Source organism: Protopterus annectens, chromosome 5.part0 (assembly GCF_019279795.1).
Source record: "Protopterus annectens isolate FY-2018-M chromosome 5.part0, PAN1.0, whole genome shotgun sequence".
Classification (NCBI taxonomy): domain Eukaryota; kingdom Metazoa; phylum Chordata; order Ceratodontiformes; family Protopteridae; genus Protopterus; species Protopterus annectens.
In genome coordinates, this window is record NC_056735.1 from 1,678,429,330 (window position 1) to 1,678,449,668 (window position 20,339).

A 20,339-nucleotide genomic window follows, 5' to 3' on the forward strand; every position below is an offset into this window, starting at 1 on the left:
AGATCCCATTCCACCAGGGCTGCATCTACTTTTGCAGCCTTTCTTAGAGGGGTTCCTACCAGAGACATTCTAGAAGCTGCTACCTGGAGCTCAGATCATACGTTCACCAAGCATTACCATTTACCTCTCTTCTCTAAATCCCAGAGTAGGCTTTGCCACTGCTGTCCTGCAGGGCCTTATAGCTGCTCCTAATGCTGTATAATTCCATCCTCCCAACCATAGCTTTGGGATTCTACCCAAATGTAATGACTGCAACAGTGAAACACAAAGAACATAGTACAGTTGTTTACACTTACCATAAATGTAGATGTTTGAGTGTATTCACTGTTGCAGTCCTGGTTATCCACCTGCCAGCCCCCTACTTTTCTCTTTTTATAGCTCTTCTTTCTGGTACTATGCTCAAAAGCCTTCTTGTTGTATTTGCTTTTATTTGGAGGTATATTTTTTTGTGTTCTAAATTACATGTATATATATATATATATATATATATATATATATATATATATATGGTTCCCATTCAGAAGCCTGAAACATCATAAGCCTGAAAATCAAAATCCTGAAACCAAAAGCCTGAAAATTCAGAATTCTGAAAACTCAAAATCCTGAAAGCCCAAAATCCTGAAAGACCAAAATCCTGAAACTCAAAATCCTGAAAACACAAATAATGCTAATATGTCACTATACAGACACTAATATCTACCAACTGACCCTGACCCTAACCCTAACCCTAAGGTCCGTCACTATTGCACACTCATCTGACCCGCGCCCTAAACCTAACTCACTTAAACCGCCCCTAACCCCAATATTTGTCACTATTGCATACATGCCTAACCTGCGCCCTAACCCTAACTCACTTAAACCGCCCCTAACCCTAAAATAAAACCAACCGCACACTTACCTGACCCCAATGCATGACCTAACACCACAGGGCTAACAATAGCAAAGCCACAATGACATCAATATGTCTATTTTGTGTTTTCAGGATTTTGAGTTTCAGGATTTTGGTCTTTCAGGATTTTGGGCTTTCAGGATTTTGAGTTTTCAGGATTCTGAATTTTCAGGCTTTTGGTTTCAGGATTTTGATTTTCAGGCTTATGATGTTTCAGGCTTCTGAATGGGAACTATATATATATATATATATATATATATATATATATATATAATTTGCTCCCCACTTGAGGGGCACCTGACATCTGGGGCAAGAAAAACTGATTAAAATGGCATCAGCTACATGTTTTATACCCCTGATGACCTGACGTCATGCAAGAAGGGACAGCAACTGATGCAGGACCCAAGACTTTGTTAATCAGGCTGACTGAGGGCAACCTGCCAGCAGATTACCCAAATGTAATGACTGCAACAGTGAATACACTCGAACATCTGCATTTATTGTAAGTGTACACAACTGTACTTTTCCTTTGACTTGATTGAGACTAATTCCCCCATTTTTTCTTGTTCTCTTGAGCATGTTATCTGAAGATACAGTTTGGTTATAAAATTCTTGGTGTTGCAGGAATATATTTTGGCATATATTTTGTATAGTCTGAGAATTATTTTATTTTTTTTTTTACTTTGTTGTGAATGATCTTTTTTTCTCTGAGATGGAATTGAATTACCTCAGAGTGAAAATGTATAAGAAAGGGATATGGGGAGTGCAGGATGGTTTATTCCATGCAGAGATGCTTATTTTTTTAATTCATTCATTGCTACTGAATTGAAGAACTAAGCAAAAGGCTGCGAATTTGGTGAGTTGTATGATTCAGTAATAAGAGGGGAAGTCAGTGGTATAGAAAATAGTGAAAAAGATGAATGCTATTTAAAAGAAACAGACCTGACCTCAAAAAAGCTAAGTATTTGTGGGTTACTTTCACTTGTTCTGTCTCACAAGTTCAGTCTACATTTGCTGAAGGATGTTGGCTTTTAATGGCATGTGTTCAGAATTTTGATGCATATTTCCTAGTAAAGTGATATATATGAAGTTTCTTATTAATGTGCCACGGGTAGCCCATCATTAATGCATCTAGGAGAAGGAGAGAGATGGGTACATTAACTGCCAGTAACCACTTTCCAAGGAGCAGTCACCATGGGATGATAATAATAAAGTTGGTGAGGGATGCTTGTCTGCACCTGCGGCTGCAGAAGGAATAGCCCTCCAGCAACAAGTGCTTATTTTGTCACATTTGCTTATATATTGACTAGTTCAAGCACATGCATTCCAATATCTGTTTATTTGAGCTGTAATTTACAATCTGTTGACGCTGGACCAGGTAAGTGTGCTGCAAGCTTTTATGTAGCAATGATTAATATTAGATGTATGGGCTGTGTGAAGACCAAGTGAAATTACTGGTACATAGTTAAAATAATTAACTGAAAAAATGTGTATGCAAAATAAGTTATGAACCAAATAAGTACACAAATGGGAAGCTGAGAGTGAGCTGCAAGAAGTAATAGATAAAATGGGTGAGTTTGATGTACCTGATCAAAATTCAAAGTTCTTTACACATATCCTTTTGTATTACAGCACAAAAACTTTTATTGTAGCACAAAATCCACTAATTCATATATATAAACTATTAGAAATGTACTTGAGTAGCAGTGGAATTTAACTAAAAGACTAAGACAAAACAAGTACAAACTTTTGTTCCTGGAGAGGCAAGCCACCTATACCCAAGCCCATTTTTGGTATCCCCATTATGGGGTCTTCTCCACACCACCTTTGCTTATATGTTCTCATTCCAAGGATGCACCATCATAGAGAAGGAGTGATTATGCAAAACAAATGTGTCTTGCTCTTTCTCTGAGAGTGATGAGAGGTGAGGGACCTAGGAACATAGATAGATAGTACCTAAACTTTGACCACCAGGTAGCTACAAAAGTGAGGAAATCCAACTGTGTGGCTCATCTTGTAAGTAAAGGCATGGCATCAAGATCAAAGGTAGTCATAGTGCTGTTCTACTTGTCCCTCATCAGGTCCATAATCAAGTACAGTGCTCCCTTCTGCATGTACCTAACCAGGCACTTACACTAATTGGAGCAGCCCCAGAGGTTTCTCACTAAAACAATACAAAGCTTAAGATACATGGCTTATGCAGAATGACTAAAGGCCATATCCCTTTACTCTGTCTCATTGAGAGGTGACTTATGTCTGACCTGCAATCATTCTGTGATCCAACCCTGATGAAACTGTTACATATTTGCAAGACAAATTATACAAGGGTTACTCGTTCCATGGACCTGAACCTTATTTGTGATTCTAACAGAACTTGCTGGATAAACAGTGGATGGGGAATCATAAATTCACTCTCAGGGTACGGCCCATGTCCCTTATGGACAGAGACAGTCTGTAAAATGACTCAGGGTTCCAAAATACAAAGACCCAGTACCCTGATACTTTAATATATAATATTGTCATATTCTAGATATTATTGGCTAAGCTTGTAAAGGCTGTTGTTCCATTAGCCTGGTAATCACCTATGAACCTGTGAGATGCTGTACCTTGGAGTAAATGAAAACTACAGATTGTAAGTGTACACACATTTTTGTAATATATAATTAAAATCTCAGCAAGCAAACACAAGCAGTGAGGCCCTGAGCAGTCAAACTTGAGTAAAAAATTATTTCGTTATCAAGTATCTAAATAGAAAACAAAAGCGATATAGGTAAGGATGTTTTGTAATGAAAACAGAGACTAGAGAAAAACATCAGGCAATAAAAAATTCATGTCTTGTGTGGAAAATGTAGCTGTAAGCATGAATGGAAGAATTGTCCTGATTTGCATAAACCACAGTATCTGCACTAGAAGAAAAATACCTTTTTCAAAGATGTGTAAATGAAAATACAGATATGTTCAAGATTTGTATTTGGTTGAACAGAAACCTGAAAATAGGTTGCAGTGATAAACAGCTTTTGTTGATACTGCTGAAAAGTTGATTTAGGGAAATCTGAAAATGCCTCATGATGCTTTAACACAAAAATGCAAATTACATTTTGTAAATTAAATACTGATTGCAAGAAGTGGGAAGCTAACTTTAAAGTGAAGATGCAGATTTTAATAATTTGAACTTTGTTTTGAGTCACTGGGCTATGGAAGTTCCGAACACAGATATGTGCACATTAGTAACATAATTTAGTCACCAGGTTGAGCCATTGTTCATAAAGCTTCTTACATGAACATAAAAATAAAAGATCTTTTTTTCAAATCATAGCACTTAAAGAAGCAACCTACATTTCTGTTTATCTTGTGAGAAGCTAGGAATGATAAAATGACTTCACACTGTAAAACCAATCACACCTTCACATAGACATAGGTTCATAGGTGTTTACAAGACTAACGACCACAAGGGCGTTTTTAAGCTTAGCTATGCATTCTAAATCTCTGACAAGTTCTGATACCCTTGATAAGTGTAAGGAGGGGCTAAGGAGATGAAACATTTACAAGCAGGTGTCCATTAGAGACATAGGTGTCAAACCAGGGATGACTTTCCTGTTCCCCATCCAGCTGTCCAAGTTGCACTTGAATTGGGTTAGGGAGGAGCTCTGCTTCACATGGATGGGGAGCCTGTTCCAGAGTTGGGGTAGTCTCTGGGATACATACCTGTCTCTTGAGCAGGTCTTATTTATATCACAGGCACAGTTTAAGTCTTTAGAACATGTAATTCTGGTGCTGTTTGTTTTGTGGATATGCAGGAGGTGCATCAGAGTGGGGTCTGACAATGCCCTGTATGCCAGGCATAGATCTCCCCTCAAAAGCCCGTAGGAGACAGAATACAGGGATAGGGCCTTGAGGCAGTCAGCACAGGACATTTTACTTACACCCTGTATTCTTTTAGTGAGGAACCTCTGTTGACGTTTTAGTTGTTGGATATGCCTGGTTAGATACATACCAAAGGGGGCATATTGTACCCATTGATAGGTCTGATGAATGCCAAATAGAGAGGAACAATGACTTCCTTGGACTTAGATGCCATACCTTTGTTTATCTTAGATACTGATGTGAGGTGATTTCTTCTACAGAAGCAAGTGTCTGCCTCGAGTCTGCCAGCAGCGTGCCACAGTCCTAACTATCTTATTTTTCTCCTGCCCACCTTTTTAACCTGTGCCCGTTTTTCTAGTACCCTTACAAACTAGGGTAGTAATTCCTAACCAAGGCCATTAGATGGCAGTATAGGACTTTCTTCATTCCCTATTTGGAATTCCCTCACATAGAGAAACATTCTAGACAAATTCCAAAATGGTGGTCGTCTAGTGAACAGCTTATGCACAGAGCTCCTCACCTCAATTACTTTTTCTAGGATTCTACATACCTCGAAAAGAGCTACTTTACCTTCATCTCATCGGAACTTGCATTACTTTGGCAGTGGGCAAAACTCAAAACAGACTTTCATCATTTCTGGCTCTTCCACAGTGTTATTTCCACAAGTGATCCAGGGAGGCCTGCTCCTACTTGAAATACCTCTAACTCCACATGGCTAAACAGATAAAAACAACAAATGACTCTATTACAATGGATATTCAAACAACAAAAGCCAAATCCTCAGCAATTTTTTCACCTGAAAAAGAGGTCCTTTCAAAAAGGCAGAGAACAAATAAACAAAATGTGGAGCCTATCAAAAGTGATACAAACAATAAAGAAGATTCTAGCTTTCACATGGATGAGCTGAAACAGGCTCTTCAGCCCATTCATTCTGCTATACAAAGTTTCACGGAACAACTTTCAACCATAGGAAAATCCATCAATCAAATTGTGGACAGAGTAGACACACTTGAGCAAAAAGTACAATCTAATGAGTTCCAAATACAGTCCTTATCGGATGATTTGCATGCCAAAACAGCCTCTTTATCAGATTTACAGACAAAACTTACAGATCTAGAAGCTAGAAGCAGACGTAATAATATATTAATAAGAGGTCTCCCAGAGAGCTATGACAGTCAAGGCTTACTTGCTATAATAAAGCAAATATTTGAATCACTTCTCCACTCAGAAGGTGAAAAAAATATCATAATTGAGAGAGCCCATCGTGCGCTTCATAAAGGACAAGATGCCTTAGCTCCTCACCAAATATACACAAAACTACTTAATTTCCAGACTGCTCAACAGATTTTATATGCAGCAAAAAAAAATAAAAACTTCTTGTTTAATAATCACAAATTAACCTTCTCACAAGATCTACCCATCTCCATTAAGGAGAACAGACAAAAACTAGCTCCGTTTTGTTCAGACCTTATCAAAAGAAACATCAGATTTCAAATGCGTTTTCCAAGCACATTGATCTTTTTTCAACATGACATTAAATATACTGTAACCTCCCAAAATGAAGCAAGATAGACTTTCCTTAAAGTATTTAACAAGGTTCCTGAACCTGTATAATCTCATAAACTTCTAATACAAGCGTTTCAGCAGATTTACCCCTCATAAGCTCAATTTACTCACCGGAGGCTTCAGGGACATCGTCGCTCACTAATCCAGCGTCAACAAAGTTCGTTTAGCAGGTTTAAGACTGTTTAAAACACTTAAAACATCCTTTTTTCCGTTCTAAGGCAGATTCACGTGTCAAGCAAGGAACGCATCTTCTACGCGAGGTTTCCAGTGGGATATCTTTTGCTGGGACTCTTTGGAGTGCACGCTCGTTAGGTTCGTCCTCCATCAATCGCACTTACAGCGCTGTACGTAATAAAAAGGTCCTGCATAATTTTTATGGATCCTCTGTACATAGTTTAGGTTAAAAAACAGTTTTTACTGCTGGGGCACTCTAGTTACGCTAAGCGGGGACTATTATGGTCTGTTTGACTTCCCTTGCCCCATGTTGCATAAAACATGTATTGTAAAGGCATAAATATCTACACTAACAAATGCTAAGCATACACAATCTACATAGCAACATAACAGACGTCAGGAAGTGATATTTAGTTTTAACTGCAGCAGGATGTTACAGTATAATTAACTAGACAAACTCATAAATATAGCAAACCTTGTTCATATGAAATATTCAGTATTTGGATACATACTTCTAAAAGAAACCTAGGTGATAGAATTTTCATATATGCCTACACTGTCTTCCTGTTTTACTGAACTGGCTGTAGTCTACAGTTATATAAATATATATGCAGAGTTGGGAAATAAAGAAAGATTTGTGTGTAAATTGCTTATGGTGGCATGGTGGCCACAGAGTTAGACATAAGGCTGTAAAACTAATTTAATGATTTAACTAAACAGGCAGTAAATAGATAAGAAGGGGTTTTAAAGACCATTTAAACTTCAATCAGAAGTGCTTAAATCTGGTAAATGGTAAACACAGAGGGAGGGAGGGATACAATAACACAACAAGACTCTTAGTTTTAAATTAGTTCTGTTATTATCAGAGTCTGTTCATTGTAAATACCTTTTTGCCCAAACAATATCACAATTATTTATACTGTTCAGCTCCTTAACCATTTACAACTTCTATTATACTGTTATAATCACTAGTAACATGTTCTTGTATACGATAAGCTTAATAAGGCTTTAGTGGTGTGCCAATTCTACAGTGTACCTGTTGTGTGTGTAATTCCATAAGAAGTGTTACTACTAGTAATAAGTCTGTTATGTATGGAATTCATAGATCTTCATTTCTCACATACATTAAGTTTAAGCGATCAGGCTTACAAATGTATGTTCATTTACAATAGGCCATAGTTATTTGACATACTAGTAGGTGTATTATTTACACATGGATGCTGTATGTGCACTGTAGTAGAGATCTAGTTTGATAATCTTTTGGACGAGATTTTCTTTGTATATATGTATAGAATTGTTAGGTTTTTCTTTTGTTTGTTTATGTACTTCTTCGCCTAAGGGGTTCAGGTGGGTAGGCACCGGGGCATGTCAGAAGGAGTATTTTGCTACTTTCTCCTCTACATTCAAACTTTTTGCTGGCACAGTTCAGATGTGGTTCTCCATCTCCCTTTTTGCCTATTGCAAGCACAAGGCAGACTCGTTTCAACACTCATTAATCTACTCATATATTATATTAAGTTTCCAAATATATAATGTTTCCTTATACCCTGTTTAGTATTAACATACATGAGTTGGTCTGTTGACTCTTGGAATATCAAAGGCTTACAAAATACTGCTAAAAGAAAACTGCTACTCCACCTTGTTTTTAAATCCCAGGCTAGTATCTGTTTTCTCCAGGAAACACACCTATCTAAAGATGAGTGGGAGAATGTAAAAAATAGAAAATGGATTAGGTCTATAATAAGTGCTGGTGATAGCACAAATTCGAAGGGTGCGGCCATTATAATTAAGAAACAATTCCAGGAAGCTATCAATGAATATAAATCTGATATAAACGGCAGATGATGTTACTTCACCTCTACACTCCCAGACTCCTCCAAACCAATTCTGTTCTTGAACCTATATGGTCCATGCTCTCAACAACAAACTTTTATTTTAGAAATTTATAATATACTAAACTCATTTCCAAATTACTTATTCATAGTAGGTGGGGACTGGAATGCGGTAATAGATCCTAGCCTAGACCGCACCAGCAACTCCTCCTCTTATAACTTCCAAGCTTCTATAGCCTTAGAGGAACTTATCTCAGATTTTAATCTTATAGACACTATTACTTTTAGTAATATTTCGTCCAAAGAAAATCTATATACCTTCTACTCTAATTGTCACAAATCTTGGTCACGTCTAGACTTTCTTCTAATTTCAGACCCCCTATCTAAATTTAAAAATACTTTTAATATTGAACCCAGATTCCTCTCTGATCATGCAAAAATCTCTCTCAAAATTAGATTCAATACCCCTGATTTTACCTTTGCTAACTGGACCCTTAACAATAATCTACTAAATAATAAAGCTATATTAAATAAAATTAATAACATGTTATTGGATCTCGACATTAATCTCACAAAGTCCCAAATCCCTCCAGACATCCAATGGGCGACTTGCAAAGCTGAAATGAGAGTTTTTTTGATTAGTAAAGCTTCCTTTCTTAAAAAACTCAACATTAAAAAAGAAAATATTCTATCCTTAAAACTCTCATCTTTAGAAAAAAATCAGAGATTATCTCCAGACCCAAAAACTGAAGAACTGATCAATTCAACGCGCAAAGAATTATTTGAACTTCACTCACAGAATTATTCCTTACAGGAACAAAAATTTATAGCAACATATTCTAAATGGGCACAAATTCCCTCAAGAACTTTGGCAAGAATATTAAAAAACAATAACGGTGCTCCCAGAATATCCACCCTTCATTACCAAGGGAAAATCTACAAATCAGATTCTGAAATAATACATTTATTTTTTGAATTATTTTCAGATATTTATAGTAGCAATAAACGCAACACTCTCAAACCTCAGATGGAGTCTTTTCTTAATTCCATTAATTTCCCCTCTCTTAAAACTAACCAAGTCTCCCTCTTATCTGCTCCGTTCGACATTCAAGAAGTCCAAGACATCATAAATAACTTTAAAACAGGCAAATCTCCGGGCCCTGATGTCTTTACTACTAACTTCTTCAAAGCTTTTTGCTCAAAAATCTCCTCCATTCTATTGAAAGTCTTTAACTGTATTATAAAGGAGGGTATTACTGACATACATTGGAACAACTCAAAAACTATCTTACTATTAAAAAACAAACAAGACAAAGCAGACCCACACAATTACAGACCAATTTCGTTAATAAATGTTGACATTAAGATTTTTGCTGCTATTTTAGCTAATAGATTACAAAAGATACTTCCGTCCTTAATTTCCCCTGACCAAGCTGGTTTTATGAGCAATAGACACACATGGGACAATACCCTAACCTTGGATTCCCTAATACAATTTACCAAAAAAGAAAAAAACCCAATATACGCCTTAACTTTGGATGCCTCCAAGGCTTTTGCCAGAGTTAATTGGGATTTTTTGTTTGCTACCTTGTCCCATTTCAATGTACCTAAATCCTTCTCGGATATGATTAGAATACTTTATACAAATTCTCACACATACCTTTACATAAATAAACAGAGATCCAAGCCAATATTGATTACTAATGGAACAAGACAGGGGTGCCCACTTTCACCCTTTCTCTTTAACATTTTTATCAAGCCCTTCTTTTTATATATCACCCAGAATACTCACCACAATATCCCTAAAATCCTAAATACACATGTTGAATTATCAGCTTTTGCACCGGTGTATAGCACTAAAAAGCCTCAGTTGGCTAGAGCTGCCTATTTTACATATACACAGCTTCTTACCACCTGTACAATTATCCAGCATCCATCTGCTTGTCCAGCACTAAAAAAAATTCTACACAACTATGTTCCTAGTCGGTCATTGCAATCCAGTGACCAAAAACTCCTGTCTGTCTATAAACATATCATATCTGCTGAGCATTGTCTGTACCCATACAAGGTTGCTAAGGCCTGGAACACCTTATCTGTACTCATCCGGTCAATACCCTCCCTCCCATCTTTCAAAACCACTCTGAAAGACTTCCTACCTAATATCTGGCTCTGTTCTTGCTCAAAACTAGTATAAACTATATCCCTAAATGTGACTTTTTCTCTAAATATCCCATAAACCTGTTTTTTCCTCACTTCATATTGCTGTTCCTGTTTTTATTAGACTAACTTTCCCTTAATTTCTCTACAAACTGTCTAAAATTTCTCTAAATATTAAATGATTGTCATATAACTTGTATTGATTTTTAACCAGTGTTTCTGCATTATGTCTTATTTGTTATAACTATTTAAACTGCAAATGTTTTTGTTTTATTTTTGAAGATTGTAAATGTATTGTTCTTAAAATGTTTTGTAATTTAGAGCTTTTCTCCCCAGGCCTCCGCTGAAAATAGGCTTCTACCCAGTCGGACTTACCTGGTAATCAAATGTCAATAAATAAATAAATAATGTAACAATTCAAGTCATGTTATTCTGATATCTAAGTATTCCCTCTTTACATTGCCATAGAAATTTAATGTATGCCTTACTCCTTACTTTTAAAACTGGAACAGTATGAGTCAGCTGTGAAGTCTAGTGTATATCATTTACACACAAAGACAGTAAGATCTTATATGACAGTTTATAGTAGAGACAAAACACTCTGAAGCATGAGTCAACTGTAAGGAAATTTTCTACAGACAGCAAAAAGAATGTTGGATATTGTGTCGCACACTGTTTATTATTTTTTTTGTATAGATTTTTTTGGTCCCAGTTCCCTGGAGACTACCAAGCTGTACAGCCTGATCATTCCTCCAGGGATGAGTGACAGAGGTGGTGTTGTAATCCAGTCTTAGGGAGTGGGTTTTTGGGGTTTGTACTTGCATCATAGCTGTTCCTACTATCATGCCCAGTAGTGTGCTCGAGGTTCAGCATGCAGTGGGCCTAGTGAGGACACATGAAAGACATAACCCCCTCAGATGCCATGCCTCGCCCCTAAGAAGGAAGCACTTCACTGTGGTCTCCTGTCTCTCTCCCTCTCTCTTGGATTGTAATATAGTAGTTGTGCCCAGGACATGGGCCTCTCACTGTCTCACCTGTGAAAGGTGAGAAGGCATTGCCACGTCACTTCTTCCCCTCCCCTTGCCAGGCCATCCAACACCTGGCTGCTAGTTAAATTCAGGTCTCCGTGGGTTGTAGTCAGGGCTTTATCCCTCTGCATCAAATGAGCTAGCTTTTGGATTTTCATTGTGATTTGTAAATCTTTATTGAAAATATCTGTGTAGTTACATAAGTGAAGGACATATTTGTCAGATATTTTGAAAAGTGTCAGTTTGCAATGTTGCATATTTTATCCAGCTCTTCTATTAACTGGCTGGCAAGGAGCTTCAAAAAGAAAAGTGAAGATATCCTTTTATATGCATTGCTACCTACAGACATGTAAATGATTACAAAATATGTTTTAACACCTTCTTGAAAACTGTATAAATGTTCTTTGAAAATATTCTGTTCAAGGATGTCCTTGTTGACTGCAGGGTGTTCTTCATGATTTGTATGATCATATAAAGCTTTCTTAGTCTAACCTGCTAACTTTGTTATTTGCATGTGTAATTATATTATACATCATTGCACAGTATTCTATTCAGCTGCTTTGTACAATACTGTGTGCCTCTGGTGCTGGACATAGCTGAAAAGGACCTTGGGACCAATTCATGTACCCGGTTAATAAACAACAATAAATAAATTTACTACAATCACAACCTTCAGTTATATGGGTTATATCGCGTACCTTGTATCTCAACTTAGAGAATTACTGTGAGGTTGCTGTCATTGCTAAATGTGCAGAAAAGAATCACATGGCCATTTATAATTATAGTCTTGCAGACGTACGATTCAGATTGCATCAGTTTGTCAGGTTTATTCTGTCAAATGCCACCCATTGTTCTTTCCTTTATATGAGATGTGAGACCATGTGCTGAAGTCATTACATGTCCCTTGTAGAAGAAAGAGGATCTTAGCTTGTGAATGATGAAAGCATTAATCCACCGGATGTGGTGGAGTGAGGCTATAAACTACATAGCCCTCCTAGATATAATAATACATCGGAGTAACCTTTTTATTTTGTACTCATGGTATTGTCTGCAATTAGGGGGATTATAAAAGTGAAGATGAAAGTACTGCCCTAATGGAAGAGGAGGAAGATGGTACAGAGGAGACAGCCAAACCAGAAGAATATACAGGAGTGCAAGAATCTGTAAATTATTTATTTTTCCTCCTTTTAAAGAAACTAACAGCAACCACCCCTGCCTTACCTCACACCACCTTATCTTACTATCACAGAAGAGCGGGTTTCTTCATAGAGATCCATTTTCCTTGTATGGTAGCGAATGTTTGCATATAGTGAAGTGTTCAGTTACTGTCTTGAAATTTTGTTTTATAAAAGTGATTGCTGAACTCCCACAATAAACTTTACTCATTTCTGAGTTGACATGGCATCCATCCTTTGCTATGTTGTACAGACAGCACCACTTTAATACACCACTGGGCTTATTTTTATGTGCTTGTTATTGCCACTACTAAGGGAAAATATTGCTGCTTTGTACTGAATTGAATGTTAGTTTCTACTTTTGCATAATAAGGACTCAAGTACTTTGCTAGTTTCTATTTTATCTTAAAACAGTCTTTTAAAAGTATTTGTAACAAAAAAAAAAGTAATTTTAGTTACAGTTCAAGTCTGTTGCTGTTCCTGTGCTGACAATTGAAAATGTATCAACCTAGATATGCTTCCTGGTATAGAAACAGAGTGTTTGGCTTTGGGAGATGCGAATCATTTTTGTAAAGAAATTTCATGAATTTGAAATCAGGTAAAAAAGAACTTGCACTTCTCTTAGCGCCATATCCTTCAGACTAAGTTGCCACCATATTAGGTGTCTTATATAGATTATCTAATTAGAAACCAGCTCTTTCATGTTTTAGTTTTAACAATGTTCATTCAGCAATACTGTGGTATTGCAAGAATGGAGTGAAAAGTGGTCACTAATATATGTGCCTTTTTCTTCTAGGACTTTGTGCTTTCAGATATTCAAAAAGAGATGCACTTTATAAACTCTCTGACTGCATTCTAGAGACATAGAATGTTGATGAGCATTAAACAATGATTTTCTCATTTTCAGACATTAATATAGCAATAACAGATGATGTTGGTGTAGTATATTGAAGATTTACCCATGGTTGGTGTGATTTTATTACAAGGGCAAAGCGCAAATGATTAAACAAAGCCAACTGTGGGTAAATCTTAATTATACAATGACCCCCCATTAATATTCAAAAACGTGCACGCTGATTGGTCAGGGTGCATGTTGTAAATCAGAGTTATAGTAATTGAAAAAGGTCCGTTCGCCCGGACTTTTTCCATTACTATAACTCTTTTTTTTACAGCAACGGAGAATGCAAGATCTCCGTTGCTTCACACTGTCTCGCTATGTTAAATGAGTTTAACATAGCGAGACAGTTTGTAAAAAGCAACGGAGATCTTGCTTTCTCCGTTGCTTTTTTCAAAACTGTCTCGCTGTGTTAAACGAGTTTAACAAAGCGAGACAGTTTGTAAAAAGCAACGGAGATCTTGCTTTCTCCGTTGCTTTTGCCCACAGCTCTGATGTACTGCGTAGGCATATGCATGCACAGTACATCAGAACTGCCGCAGAATACCAGTCAGCTGCGGAAGGGCAGCAAGGAGGCATTATACAATGCCATTATTTAAGAAAAGTAATTATTTTTTTCTTAAATAATGTCATTGTATAATAGCAATAACCCACTTCTGGGTGTGGGTAATGCTGGATTTACCCACGGTTGGCTTTGTTTGGCCACTTGGGCTTCGCCCTCGTGACCAAACCACACCAGCCGTGGGTAAATCCAGCATTACCCACACCCAGGCGTAGGTTATTGCTATAATATACCACACCACGGAGTCAGTTATTGCTATTATACAATGACATTGTTTAAGAAAAAATTACTTACTTTTCTTAAATAATGTCTTTTTATGATGGCTCTGTGATGTTCTTGCACTTTCGTTGGATATTCTGCTGCTTTTTTTATGTACTCCACATGTGTATGGGACTCACGTTCCCACCCTTATGTAGTACATCAGCGCTTTGGAAAGAAAGCAACAGACAAAGGCAGATCTCCATTTCTCCTTTTTTTTTTTTCTTTTTAAATAAGGTTGAAATTCAGACACTTTAAAGGCACAAGAGAGACAGGATGGAGAAAATTCAAGGAAAATCAGGTACATTTCTTTAGTTTTGAATAACATACCTGATTTCCGTAGTATTTTCTCTTTGCTGTCTCTCTCGTACCTCCAAACTGTCCAGATTTCTAATTTTATTATTATATTATTATTTTTATGGTGAAAAAAAATTAAAAAGTTATATATAGTAATGGATCTTTTCCATTGGTATATGCTCGATTTACAATGGCCGCTCTGGTTGGGCTGACCAGTCAGCACGCTCGTTTTTGAATGTTAATGGCCAATCATTATATAATGTTCATGTTTTAACAAATGTTTTTTTCATTTGCAGACATTATTTAGTGTTCATATTTTATATTATTACTATTTACTTATACAACTCATAGTCTATTTATGTTCATAAGCTGTGTATCTAGGCTGCCCAGTTTATTTAGTAATCTCCATTCTTGAGTAGCCTCAAAAAACATAACTGGAGTTCATTCTGAGCTCATTTGCCATTCCTTCTTTATGCATCAACCTGATTAGCAAAATCAAATGTATGTTGCTAAACTTCCAGAAGAGTACTATCTTCTAGAAATGCTTAAATCCTTCCTCAAAGTAAATCCTTTATTACCCACTACCATATAAATCCTGCACCGAATGGAATGGCTGGCTGTATTTCCCAGTCTGTATGGAGTCTTCAACAGTGCAAGGTGTAAGCTTTCATAAATCTCCTCCAAGATTATCCAGTGATTATCATGATGGCTGGTGTTAATTAGTGCACTACCATGGTAAACAAACGTATGTAAAATAAAATAATAAAGTAAAATAAAATATATGACTAGCTCAGGTACAGATATCCTTTTACTTGCAAACCATCTGAGTTTTCAATTAATTGTGCTTTAGTTTTAAATCATTGAACCATGCCTTTCCTACAAGTAGCAGTTTGTGGTAATTAATTAAAAAAGTCTCTTTCACAAGTATTGTTATATGTCACTGCTAGTTTAACTTTCAGCTGAAATTGTATGACTACTGATTTGGTGCTTAGGCATTCTGACTTTTGGCCAAGAACTTTTTCAGTCGTAAGTTGTAATCATAAAACAGCTTGGGAATGTCCCTTTTTCGTAATACCACAACATTGACAATATTGATGAGTGCTATACTTTTGTTAGTGTTATATATTTTTAATTTGCCTCTCATGAAACAACTTTTTGAAATACTGGCATTTTTTCATAAATTTGTAGAGTTTGCAAAGCAGTCAGCTGATGTATCATAATCACCTTAATACCAACCCTCATAGGGCACCTTCTGCCTCCAGGATAGCAATTCCAATCAGATCCATGATTAATTTGTGACTGCCCATCCAGTTGTCAAGGTTTGCCTTAAAGGAAGTGGGAGTATCACTCAATTTTGTATATAATGGAAGATTATTCCAAGAGATGGGGAAGCAGTGAGTACTGTCCCTCCAGCATGTGTAATTAATTTGCTGATGGAGATTCAAGTCTGTAGGTTGAGTGCTTGTGGGATCTTTTGTTTTATGGAGGTGTAGGACTGAGATCTTAGTGTAGAATGCTGGAAATAAACCACTGTACTGGGATCTGTAAGAGATAAGAGTATAGGAACAGAACTAGAAGGTCACTGCTTGTAGCTGAGGGTTTTTTAGACCTGTAATCTTTTTAGGTAGGAACCTCTGAGATCTTTCAAGTGGTGTGTTTTGTTTAAATAAATGAATAGTAAAAGTGCCGTTATTTTCTATAATTGGTCTGATAGACAGAGTATAGAGGAATAAGAACTTCTTTTTACGTGGATGAGATACTTTTAGTAATTAATTTGGATAAAAGTATTTTCTGAGTACTGCTGGTGTGTGGTAGTTAAAGGACAGAGAGTTGCCTATGACATGCCAAGATCTCTGATAACTATATTAATCTGTGGTAGGTCGCTGTCTATATTGTAATCTGCTACTGAGATTTGTTTCTTAAGGGTGAAAATGCTGCATATGTTTGCATTTAATTAAACCCCCTTTCAAATAGTCCATTGATATGTATAATTTAACCCATCATGGAGAACGAAAATATCCAACTTGCAACCATTAGCAAATGTATATGTAGGTTAGTGGTTTGGAGATCAAATAAGTAGATTCCAACAGAAGGGGTTGTAGTACTAAGCCCTGAGGAATCTCACTATTCACTATTTTGCTTTCTGAGGTGGCATCTGCTACTTAAACTACATGAGTTCTAGCTCTTTGACAGTTTTCTAGCTCTCTTTCAATGTAAGGGTCCACATGTAGACCTTTTAAGCTTATTTACAATTCCAGCAAGGGGAATAGTATCAAAAGGCCTTGATCAGATCCAAGTAGGCTGCTTGAACTGCATATCAACTATCTATTGCTTCAATGACTTTCTCAAAAAACTTTATTAAATTAAGTAGACATGATCCACCTTTGGGACAACTATATTGTTGCAAGTTTAAAACAAAAAATATATTTTATATTGGATTTTATTAAATCAGATGTAATATGTTCATGGCTTTGCAAATTAAGCTTGCTAGGCTGATGGTCTTCAAGTCCAAAGATGTGAGGTAGGCTCCTCTTTATGAAGGGGTATAAAGACAGATGATGTTCATCGTGTTTCACTGCTGCAGTCATTACACTTGGGTTATCCTGCCGTCAGGCGGTCCCTCAGTCGGCCAGAGTTCCAAAGTCTTGGTCCGGCATCAGTTGCTGTCGCTTCTTCCCTGACGTCAGTGTGCCAGGGGTATATAAGATGCAGCCGACGCCCTTTTCTTCAGTCTTTCTTGCCGCGCGGTGCCTGAAGCAAAAGCAGTTCGCAAGTGCCGGACTGCCGACTCCTGAGATTTCAAATACGATTTCAGATCCAAAGTCTTCACTAAAGCTAAGTACCCCATTGGGGAAACTTTTTCTTGCCTCAGACCGATGTCAGTAAAAGTTAATAATTGTATTTCTTGTGGGAAGCAAATACCTCATAAGGATTTTCATTCTTACTGTATTCCATGCCTAGGCCCAGATCACGACGTCACTAGCTGTCGATTTTGTGCTAGATTTAACAAATGCACTATTAAATGTCGGTTTGATTTTGCAAGCCATTATTTTGGCCGAAGGTTTAATTATACCATGCCTTCAGAGCAACCGACGACCGGAATTCACAAAAAACGCAAAGATAAGGATAAGGACAGGCATCCGAGGCCCAAAACTGACGACAAAGCCTCTTCTAGGCCAGTCGCCGGTTCGCCGGTTCTCAGTGAGGCACTTTCACAGCCCCTGACACCCGCTACCTCAGAGCCACAGGCCCCGACCGACTCCCACGTGGAGTTGCTAGGCCTCTGGATACTCAAGGTGTTGGGCCTCCGGAGACTAACCCTTCAGATGGGTCCGGAGCCGCTGAGCAGGCTTCGGCTTCTGAGGGTGTTTTCAGACCTTCACAGCTTGCCATTGCATCTACAGTCAAGTCTAAAGCAACATTAAAGACAAAGAAGCAAGTACAGCATTCACCTGGACAGGCCTCCATGCCTAAAAAGCAGATGCCCAAAATGGCCGAAGACTTAATTACTCTGATCAGGGGTACCCATCCCCCTCCTGATAAAAGGCTTAGGCAGGATACAGACTATGATTCCTCTGACCAGATTTCTATATATTCTGACTCCTCTTCAGACCAGGGATATTCCTTACCCCCCTATGAGGACTCTGGTGCTGAAGAATCTATCCCTTCAGCCTCTCCTCCTGAGGATTATTCTTTTGGGGAAACTTTACACACCATGAGGGAGCATTTCCACTGGGAGGGCCAGACTTACTCAGAGTCCAAGAAAAGGCTCAGAGATTTTCTTTTATTGCCTCAGCACAGGCCCCTTGCTATTCCACCAGTGTTGGATATTGTGGACGATGTGTTCTCTGAATCCAGTTTAAATCTAGATTCATTACCCCCTGCTCCAGTCAAGCCAGACAGGTACTACAGAGTCCCTGACTCACACAAATTTCTTTATAGAAACCCTGCTGCTGACCCAAAAACTATTTCCCAGGGTCCCAAAGGGGTAAAGGCCTCCACAGCTAAAAATCCAGTCCCCTCGGACAAAGTCTTGGTCTGGCGTCGGTTGCTGTCGCTTCTTCCCTGACGTCAGTGCGCCAGGGGTATATAAGAGGCATCTGAAACCATTTTCTTCAGTCTTTCTTGCCGCTCGGTGCCCGAAGCAGAAGCAGTTTGCAAGTGCCGGTCGGCCGACACCTGAGATTTTCGATTTGAATTTCAGTCCGAAGTCTTCAGTAAAGCTAAATACCTCGTTGGGGAACATTTTCTTGCCTCAGTCCGATGTCAGAAAAAGTTAACTATTGCATTTCTTGTGGGAAGCAAATACCTCAGTCATAAGGACTTCCATTCCTATTGTATTCCTTGCCTAGGCCAAGACCATGACGTCACAGGTTGTCGGTTTTGCGCTAGGTTTAATAAACGAACTATCAAACGCCATTTTGACTTTGCACGGCATAACTTTGATAGGAAATTTAATTATATTATGCCGTCAGAGCAGCTGACAACCGCCATACATAAAAAATGCAAGGATAAGGACAGGCAGCCTAGGAACAAGCCAGACTCCGAGGCCTCAGCTGGGCCTGTCGCTGGTTCTCCGGTTTTCAGTGAGGCGCCTACGAAGCCCCTGATGACCGCAGAACTGGAACCCCAGACAGCTGCAGATTCCCAAGCGGAGCCTACTAGGCCGATGCAGCCATCTACCGACACCGGAGCAGAAGTAGACACCGGTGCAGTGGAAGCACCTTCGGTTGCAGAAGGTGTCTTCAGACCGACTACACTCACCATTAAATCTTATGCTAAGCTTAAAACTCCTTTAAAACCTAAGAAAACTGTACATCAGTCTACAGTTCAAGGCCCCATGCCTAAGAAACAGATGCTTAAGATGGCTGAAGATTTGATTACCCTTATTAGGGGTTCCCATCCCCCTCCTGATAAAAGACCAAGACAGGAGGAGGATTATACATCCTCTGACCTGGTTTCACTCTCCTCAGATTCCTCTGAGGAACAGGATTACACTTTTCCACCTTATGAAGACTCTGATGCTGAAGACTCTATTCCTTCAGCATCTCCCCCTGAAGACTACTCCTTTGGGGAAACTTTGCGTACCATGAGGGAACATTTCCACTGGGAAGGCCAGGATTACTCAGATTCTAAGAAAAGGCTCCGAGAGTTCCTTTTACTACCCCAGCACAGACCTCTTGCTATCCCTCCTGTTTTAGATATTGTGGATGATGTTTACTTGGAGTCTAGTTTAAATCCAGGTTCTCTTCCTCCTGCTCCAGCCAAACCAGACAGATACTACAGAGTACCTGACTCACACAAATTCCTTTATAAAAGCCTTGTAGCTGACCCAGAAACAATTTCCCAGGGTCCTAAGGGAGCAAAAGCTTCTATGGCTAAAAATCCTGTGCCCTCTGAAAGGGATTCCAGAGCCCTAGATAGATGGGGAAAGAAAATATACACCTCAGCAACTCTGGCTATGAGAGCATTAAATTGCCAGTTTCACATATTGAAATATCAGCAATTCCTAATGTCTCAGTTAAAACAAAAAATGAGCATACATTCAGAACAGTCTGAATTCAAGGAAATCTGGATCTGTTGCATGCAGCTGAACAGGTGGGCAAACATACTTTACAATGCGGATTTGATTCATTGGAAGC

General features: G+C 38.2%; 1 protein-coding gene across 4 annotated transcripts in view; it reads left to right on the plus strand.

Annotated features, from left to right (window-relative positions):
* The window catches only part of LOC122801831 (SH3 domain-binding glutamic acid-rich-like protein), a 600,908-nt gene that overhangs the window by 357,520 nt on the left and 223,049 nt on the right, over positions 1–20,339 (plus strand). For 2 of the 4 annotated variants that reach the window (XM_044071471.1, XM_044071470.1), the window contains exon 5: positions 12,569–12,673. The exons of the other annotated variants lie outside the window; for them this stretch is intronic. In XM_044071471.1, coding sequence (XP_043927406.1) covers positions 12,569–12,673 — 105 coding nt within the window. The remainder of the gene's footprint in view (positions 1–12,568; positions 12,674–20,339) is intronic. 4 annotated transcript variants of the gene reach the window in all.